The 9,231-nt window shown below is 36.4% G+C and overlaps 1 protein-coding gene and 1 long non-coding RNA gene across 2 annotated transcripts; both read left to right on the forward strand.

The window, feature by feature from the left end:
* Nucleotides 1-343: 343 nt before the first annotated feature.
* LOC108170638 (uncharacterized) lies at nucleotides 344-1,672 on the forward strand. The gene is made up of 3 exons (XR_001787038.3): nucleotides 344-981; nucleotides 1,237-1,307; nucleotides 1,597-1,672. It is a non-coding gene; the product is annotated as an uncharacterized lncRNA (long non-coding RNA).
* Nucleotides 1,673-1,939: 267 nt separating this feature from the next.
* LOC114826979 (uncharacterized) lies at nucleotides 1,940-8,734 on the forward strand. Its single transcript, XM_070805433.1, has 12 exons — nucleotides 1,940-2,080; nucleotides 2,175-2,324; nucleotides 3,166-3,325; nucleotides 4,090-4,163; nucleotides 5,395-5,461; nucleotides 5,870-5,988; nucleotides 6,109-6,285; nucleotides 6,400-6,482; nucleotides 6,806-7,303; nucleotides 7,392-7,601; nucleotides 7,744-7,784; nucleotides 8,152-8,734. The coding sequence occupies exons 2-4, from the start codon at nucleotides 2,196-2,198 to the stop codon at nucleotides 4,122-4,124; spliced, it is 324 nt and encodes a 107-aa protein (XP_070661534.1). The 5' UTR covers nucleotides 1,940-2,080; nucleotides 2,175-2,195; the 3' UTR covers nucleotides 4,125-4,163; nucleotides 5,395-5,461; nucleotides 5,870-5,988; nucleotides 6,109-6,285; nucleotides 6,400-6,482; nucleotides 6,806-7,303; nucleotides 7,392-7,601; nucleotides 7,744-7,784; nucleotides 8,152-8,734.
* The last annotated feature ends 497 nt before the right edge of the window (nucleotides 8,735-9,231 follow it).

Here is a 9,231-nt window from a genome sequence, read left to right on the forward strand (position 1 = left end):
TTATGCTTCTAGAATAACATACTACAGTTTCGGAACGATCCAACAATCAGATCTCTGCCAATTGCCAAAACCAAGTGGCGGTTAACATTTTATTTTACGAACTTACAAATCCAATTCGAGAAGATCCGTACTTCGAATTCCCAATCCGTAAGTTCCTATATTCCTCAAATACTATGAATAATAACCTATTAAAGTTTGATGATGATCCAACGGTCGGATCATCGATTCATATAATGGCCTATTAACGTATCTTAGAGAATTTTGGTTCTAATGATCAATCTACGTCCTTAAATTCTCAAAAGTGAATTCCAGGCATCAAATTACTTTACTCTAAAGAAAGCATTGGAATTGGCACTGTATAAATGAACAGTGTTTTGTGGTGAATTTCAACTTATTTACAAATTTGCCACAGGCTCTATCTGCCGCTGATCTGCACACGCGTTGATGATCGCGGGAAGGGAATAACAATGGTAAAGCAGGCCTTTTCCGTTTCCTTCTCAAGCCCTCCTTGCCTTCTCCGTGTCGCGCACCTCGCCTTCTCTCCGTCGCACTCCTTACCAGAACTCCAATCAATGGTGAGGTGCATGTCGTTGTGTAACCCATCTTCAGCTCTGTCTCTTTCACTCTTGAGGTACCTGCTGTTAGATTCCATGTGCTGTCGCCGATCTACAGGTAAAGCTTCAATTTCCATAATGTCATTTCTGGAATTTGGGTTTTTATTTCAGTAATTTAATTGTGACTGTCAGTTTGTGCATGCGATTGAGAGAGAGAGAGAGAAAGCAAGGGAACTAGCGATGGAGCGAGAGAAAGAGAGAGTGAGTTTGGGATTGAGAGTGATTCTGGAGTCGTATATGAACGAACACGTTCCAAAATTCCACGAATGGATGAAACACCCCGCTCTCCTCCAAGCCACCGACTCCGAGCCCCTCACCCTAGACCAGGAATACCAGATGCAGCTTACCTGGACCCAAGAACCCAACAGTACTCTCTTTCTCTCTCTTACATGTGTTTGTGTGGGTTTTGGTAGATTCCTTTGCTTTTTCATAACAAAAACTGAACTGGGTTTTCTGGGTTTGACAAAAAAGTGGTAATTGTGGAATCTGATATTGAAGGTTTGATCTATCAGGAAAATTATAAAAAGGGTTCAATTTAGTTTTGACAAATGATTGAGGGTTTTTTATGTGATTGTATTAGTGGTTTGGTGAATGATTGAAGATTTGAAAATGGTTTTTGCAGAGTAGACTTTCATTGTATTGGATAAGCAATTGGTTGTGGGAGAGTTAGCCATGGAGAGCTTCATGCGGAAGGTTAACCAAATTTACAGTCTTTCTTCACAAAATTACCTTATGATTGGTTGCTGAGAAAAATTATGGAGACATTCAAATGATTACTTAAGAACAGTTGGTTGGATGGTTTTGGATGAAATCATAAGAAGTGTTTAATAAATTTTGTTCTTAATTTTACTTAAGAACAGTTTGTAATTTTCTATAAAACTCCCTGTATATTTATTATTTGTTTCCAATAGCAGGTAATTAGGTATTGTATTTTTTGAAAACTCCGATTAATTTTTTCATGTTCTTCTTTTCTAGTGGGAAGATTAGGGATAAGCTCCGTACCCAAACTCGAGAGAGAGAGAGGGCAATCTGTGGGCGCCAAATCCCAATGCGATCTCTGGAAAAGTTTGATTTTCTTGCATTGATGCCTTTAACCTTGACGTGGTTTTTTGTCATTTTTGCATTTTGTAATTGGAATTCGACTTGGTTTCTTTAAATTTCGTTAATTACTATGATCTTTGAGTTGGGTTTTTGTAATTGTTGGACATTGTAATTGTAATTGGAATGGGGTTTTTTGTTCATTAATTCTTGAAAGTTGAGGTAGGATTTTGTCAATTTTGTATATGGTGGTTGTAATTGTGATTGGGATTATTGAACTGGATCCTGATTTGCTTTTTATTATGCAGAAAAGTGGAACACATAGTGGAAGAGGCTCAGTCTGTGACAGATAGTTTGGATAGGTATGATGCGAGGAATCAGAAAAGGACGACGAAGCGAGAGAGAGGGCAGAGTTGCTTGGAAGAGCCGTATTAAACCAGAAATCCCTTTTAACATTCTGTTTAGTGCTTCAGTATCATGTATGCCTTTTGTTTTATATATGCCTATATTATTGTGATGTAGAATGGAGATGGTGCTCATGTTATGAGAATCTTCGACAAGGAGGTGCAAGCAGGGGACTCAGTTCGTAACTCTGCTCGCATGCTTGAAGAAACCAATGCTGCTGGGGAAACTATTCTCAGGAAATATGCAGAACAGAGGGAATTTCTAAAGGTATCACCCTATTTGTGCTCACCGCTATGCACCTCAACTTTCATGATTATTGAAAAGAAAAAAAAAGCAATGGTGAAACTGTGGCTCTGTCTATATCATTTTTGTTGAATATAAAACGTTCATTGGAGTACTTACTCAAGTTTTATAGCAAATTTTAACTACTAAAGGACAGTTGTATACTTAAGAAAATTGGTAGCTCTTGTGCACACATAGTAGTTGCTATAAACGAATAGGTTGAGTTAACGTTTGAGATGAGCATATGTGTCGCAGGATAGGAGAGAATCTGAGAGGAAATAGAGAGAATAGGAAAAGGAATTTATATACATTGTTTGTTAATTTGATTTTGCTAAATATTAATTTAACTGTAATTGTTTGCTTTGTCTTTTAGGTTTTTGGAATTCTGATGTTTGGTGGTTATTTTGTGTTTCGATTGAAGCATTTGGTAATGACCAGTTTGTTAACGTGGTCACAATGTTAATTCCTTTCTTTGCTTCTCGGTAGATGTGAGCATCCTCCCGTCACTTCCTAGATCATTGGTTGGTTCTTCTTGCTTGGTTTAATTGGGTAAATTATTAATTTCATGTATTGATACAATCTCATGTGAGAAATTAATAAAGCTTTGCATTTTTAATTTGTTGGTGTGTGATTATTGATTAGTTGGTTTGATTGAGTTGTTATATATTAATTTTTAGTGATAACATACTAATGGCATTCCAGAGCTGGTTATCTAACAAATTTGGTAGCAAAATAATTTCAATGTTGGTGCTTTGTGGATTTTGCATATTGTTACGGCTTCTTGAGACCTCATCATCTGTATTCTATGTGCTTTTGTTTTGTGCAGACGATAGTTCAAATGTATCAATGGTTCTGGAAATGCGATTACAAGTTTACATACATTCAGTCTACCAACAACATTTCTATGCACACAACTCAGACACATGGATATGTTACAATCTCTGCGACAAGTGAGGCCATTACCATAAGCGAATATCTTCATACATGTCAGTTCCCTTTTCTCACCCTCTTCATGTTTTGTCCAATATTATGTTTTTTATCTGATTTCATGTGTTTTCTTGATGCTTTTCTGTTCTTTGATATAGGTAATTTGTTATGTTTTCATGATCTGGGTCTTTTTTCAATTTGCATTTTGGTTGTCCAAGATTTCTAAGTTTTTGTATAAAAATATAAGAACAAAACTGCACATCGAGGAGTTTATGATGAACTTTTTGGAGTGACACGGTAACAATTCGCTTTAGGAATATGTAAAACTACTAATCATTGTTTGATAATTCCTGACATGTGTATAATGAACGACTCGGACTTTACCATAAATTAATTTAATTTCTATTGCAGCAAATCTGGTCATTTTCTGTGTAAGTTTCCCCTCATGGTTCAGTTTTGGCATTCCCCTCAAAACATCGTTTGTGTCATTTCCTCACTTTCTGTGTTCAGCTTACATACCTTACATATATATTGGAGACTACGACAATAAAAGATGTTAGTTGAATGTATATAAAAGGCAAGCTGCTTATCTTATCGACCTCATTCACTCATGTGTCCCTCTGTTAGTCCTCAACACTTTCTGTTTTTAATTACCTGTTGAAATGGCTACCTACACTGCAGGACACATATTATATGTGTGAACTACATGTTTCTTCTGTTTCTTAAGGAAACAGGCCCAAATGTGTTGGTTTTTTCCCATTTCTTGGTTCCTTATGTATTTGTTGGTTCTGTCTAATTTTTTGTTGTGGAATGATGCTTGCAGGTGAACTAGGTGCACGGTTTTTTGGGATGAGTTAGGAAGATCCACATGAAAACAACATAGAAGATAGAGAACTGGTATGCTGCTTTATCTTTCTATGGGATTTTTATGTTTATGTTCTGATGCTAAGAGGATTTTAAAATGTTCTAAATCTGTTTTGTAAATGTGCTTAAAGATTGCACATGTTCTTGAATATTAGCCATGTTGTTTGGATTGAATATTCGAAAAGATACCATCTTGCTTGATTTCAATTAAAGACTACTAATTTGATCAGCTTATATAAAGTCTGTTTATGTTTGAGATATATTTTGTTCGAATCTCTAAACTGAACAGTGCATCTATAACCTCTAGGTCTGTATCATGCCTGGTGAGTTATCTGTGAACATCACTCTAATATATATATGGACTCATATAAGGAGTAGTTAGGTAATTAAGCTTCACACAGTAATTAGTGATGTTAACAATGAATAAAACATGATCAGTCTCCTTCCTCTCAAACAAGTTTCTCAGTAGAAGCCCTCATCTCTGACAGACAAATACAAATGGAAGCAGCATCAATGGGTAGTTGTTGTGTTTCCCTAAGATAAAATTAGGTGTGTGTTTTGGAAATAAAAGGAATTCATTCCACAGATCTGTACATTCATATACGAACTATGCAAACAGAGCCTTTTCCTGTGAGATTTTAGGAACTGTGAAAGATACCGCATTCACAGCGGATGAATTTTCTGTTTTATTATTTTTTGTAGCTAAATAGTAAATTAGGCAAAGTTGATTTAAACTAATTTATAATGTTCATAGATTGGATTAGATCTGTATATGTTTATTTTAAGGAGAATATGTTCTTTAGTGAAGAAAAAGAAAAGGTTGATTGTTCTTTTACATTTCTATATTAATCTACATGATCAAAGTGGTGAAAGTTGTTTATGCGCACCTTTTACCGGATCCAAAGAGAATATATACTCGAATGCTTTAAGGCAAGTAAAACTGATCTAATTTGCATCACAATGATTTGTTTTCATAATTTGGTTGTATCTGAAAAGAAAAGAAAAGAAATGCTTGAATCAATTGCATAGTTATAAGACATTGTAAAGTTGAGGGTTTGATTGATAGGAGTGGAGACTCGGTTTGTGCCTCAAAATATACTCTCTTCTCTGTTGTGTGCTTGAATAACTCGGATTTGTGACTCTTGGATTGCTGAAAATTAGGTTTTTGCACCCCAACTATGAATTTTAGCATATTTTTTTTCTACGGATTAATGCAATCACAAGATTATTTTGTTGATTTTTATACATACGTTTGTGGATGAAGGGTTTAGGTGCTCTTGAAGATGCCCACCCTGATTTTTTTTACTACCCAAGCATTCCAACTTGCCCAGGTGCTTCAATCTTTTCAGTTTTTGGTAATTTTCGATTGCTATTTGATTGCTGAGAAAGAGAGGGAAAAAAAGAGAAATCATCAAAGTTGATATATGAATGCAAAAGTAAATTTGAAAAAAGTTTAAGTAATATATGAATGCCATATATTTTATTATGTTCAAAATTGAAATTAGAATTATGCTATTATTTGATATGAATGAAGTACATGGTGTTCTCCTTCAAAATTGAAATTAGATTTCTCCATCCCCTTAATTAAATGAAATATCAGAAAATTACTTTCCCTTTGCTTTGTTTGTCAAATATTATGCTTATATCTGTTTAATTTCATTTTCTATCAGCAAAAGAACTGTGATACCAATGTACTAATGAGTATTGTTTCAATTCTATGTTTACTCATCTTTTCCCAGGGAAATACTGCATTTAAGGAAAAGCCTGAAATAATGTTGTCGAGTGCTATACTGAAGCTATCAGATTGAACATGATGTGTGCAACTTATGATTGCAACCGTGCAACTGCTTACTTGGAGGTAATAGTCATTCTATTGCATGCATATCTTTAGAATCTTTGTTTTTATAACTATTGGTGAAAGCACTGCAGACCAAATCATGTTATATATGCTTATTGTAAACAGTTCTGTTTGTAAAAGGACAGTTGGGTGGTTTGGCGTTAGTTGCTGTTATCCAGATTTTGTATCTTTATGTGGAAATGAGTCGTAGCTGGTAGATGAGAAACAGAGTAAGCAAATTACGGAGATACCTCCAGAAGAGTACAAAACGCCACCAGTATGGATTGACTTGGAAATGACTGGTGAGGGTAAAATAAAGTATGTTCCTTCTACCCTTTTATTATTTGTGGATAAAATAATTTATGTTCCTATCATGGTTTCTTTTTATTCTCCAAAAATAGATTTTTAATATGCTGTTTACTGAAATTTCAGTCCTTGGAGTGAAGCTCCTTATAAAGGATGCTGCAGAGAGAACGGCATGTGGGAATTTACCTCTTAATGCATTTTTGTCTGAGGTATCTTCGTTTTCATTGCTACCCTGTTTAAATTAGCTTACATATGCTCTTCATGATTTTTTTTTTTCCATTTATTTTGGATGATATACATGTTTCCCTATTTTCTTTGTTTGGCAAGTGCCTTCGCCCATGAGCGGTAGGTCTCGGGTTCGAGACTTGGGAGCAGCCTCTCCATAAATGGGGGTAAGGCTAGCCGACATTCACCTCTCCCAGACCCTGCGTAAAGCGGGAGCCTTGTGCACTGGGTACGACCTTTTTTAAAGAATCTCCTTAAGCCAATTGTAAATTGTAACTATATCCTTGTTTTTTTTTTGTGATTCCAGTGGGGCCCTCATGACACTGTTAAATCCAAACCGAAGTTAATTTGATATATGTTGGATACAATGGCAGTTCTGCTTCAGCTATCCATGTAGGGCGCCCACGCTTCAATGATCGTGGATTGCTTCAACTCTGTTTCCATCCCCTTTTCTTTCCCTCTTTTCCTCTCCCGACTCTCTCTGCAACCATCCGTCAAATCCCCTCATCCCTCCCTTTTCTCAGCGGTACATTCCTATTACGTTCCAACCGTTTCTACGAAAAAGCACTGTAAATTCGTCAAAAAATCTGAAACAAATAGACACGTTTTGAGGAGGACAAAGTGAAAAAAAAAATCAAGGTGATTGGTGTGTATGATGAGTGCTTCAGAGGTTTTCTACGACCGGAGGTCTCGCTACAACAGCCGAATCTCCACCGATCTAGGGTTTGACTCCCTCCCTCCTCCTCCGACAGTTGCCCGAAGTCACAACCTTAATCATAGTCACCACCACCGCACCTACCTCCCGGTAATTTCGTAATTTGCAATTCAATTTGGTAATTGATTGAATCGTGTGTTTGGGTTTAGGCTTATCTTGCATTTGGGTTTGTTTGCAGGAGCGGGCAGCTATTGGGCTCAAGCAGGGTGGGATCCACCAGGGTTCTAGAAATAGGGTCGCCGGAAGCAGTGGCACTTTGAGCGAGAGCGAGAGACTTCCGGGGTCTGTCTGCTCGCCAGGGAAAGGCTGCTGAAGAGGCTGAAACGGATGCCTCGGTTCTTCAATTTGATTCGAATAATTTTTTTACCCAGAAAAGCAGTGTTTCCTGGTGAGTTTTACAGTTTTCTCAATGTTTTTGTGATTTTGGATTTGCAAATTTGTTTTCTTTTCAAATTTCCTTTTTTGATTTTGGGGGTTTTGTTTATCGATTCTCTCACTCATCTCTCAGCTCTCTCTCTCTCATTTTTGAGGTACATGCCATTGGATTCCGTTTGCTGCTGCTGATCTGCAAGTAAAGCTTTCAATTACCATATAAGGTTTACATTTTTCATGATTTCTTGAATTTGGGTTTTAAACAATGGAAATACTGCTAGATTCTTATCATTATGTGCAAATTACTGGCAATTTGGTTGGTGCCTGAGATTTAGAGAATGGCTCGCTGCTTTATTTTCTTTTTCCTTCATTATTACTGTTTTCAAAATTTTTATTGCTGGGTATTGGTAACTTGTAGTCTGTGAGGGCTTCAATCTGTTGGAATTTTGAATGATTATTGCTCCATCAGAATTTGGGTGACCCAAATTTTGAATTAGAAGAAACCCATTTCATTAATATTTTTGGTGGATTGGTTCTCTGTGTTTTCTCTGTTATTTCTCCCCCAGTTGGAAAGTGGAAGCCCCAACTTTTGAGCTCAGAGCTTGAATTTCTCAATCGTTCGTTTCTCTGCACTCTCATCAGTCATTCTTGATCCTCTCTCTGAAGAACTGGGTAATTTTCCAGCTCTATCAAGTAATACTCCATTTAATTGCTTAATTGAGGTTTTTTGTTTCTCTTTTTCTCTCTTTCATTAGTTAATTGGCTTTGATGTTGGGCTTAAGTAAATGGGAAATCATTAATTGGCATTGTCAAGATATAATTCTGTGTTTTTGGATTTGTGAAACGATTTGGCTAATGAAGATAGTGGTTAAGATAAATTTTTCATTACGAAAGAGAACATTGTTCTTCATTTGCCCACGGTTTTTACTACAAAGTTAAAACTACTGTGTTTTTGTTCAATTGACTGCAACTCATGCTGCAGTTTGCTTCATAAACCTCTACGGTTAGCTTTCATACAGTATGTTGCAAGTTTGAGGATATCTCTTCATCTTAATTTATGCTCTCTCTGGTTGCTTCAAGTTTGTAATTTTACGTGCTACACTGCCACTTGATTTGATTATAAAAATGTAAAACAAAATCCGTCCATGATTTACAAATTTGTATTCGATTGTTGATGTTTTTCCAATGTAAGGCATATGTTGCACAAGTGTTGTTTGTGCTGCAGGGCATATATTTTGCCGTCTTAACTGCCTACAATGCATGACACATATTATATGTGAACTAAATGTTTCTTCTGTTTCTTAAGGAAACAGAACTTTTTGGGAAACCATCTCTTTCTAATCAAAGACATTCAGTTTCTTCCCACTCATTGTACAATGTGTTTATATGTCAACTCACTTGAATGTATATAAAAGCAAAACCGCTTATCTTATCAACCTTATTCACTCGTGTATCCCTTTGTTTGTTCATAATTATGTTGAATTTATTCAACTTAAATGTGTTTTATTCATCTGATTACGCTTGAACCAGCTAGTTCCCGCGGCATCGTGCGGGCCTAATTTCTAGTATAGCCTAAAAATAGCATTGGTGGCCCTTTAGCCACGCGCCGCCGTGGCGGTTGGCCGTCCCTACTCGTCGGAAAAATC

Source organism: Malus domestica, chromosome 09 (genome assembly GCF_042453785.1).
Source record: "Malus domestica chromosome 09, GDT2T_hap1".
NCBI lineage: Eukaryota > Viridiplantae > Streptophyta > Magnoliopsida > Rosales > Rosaceae > Malus > Malus domestica.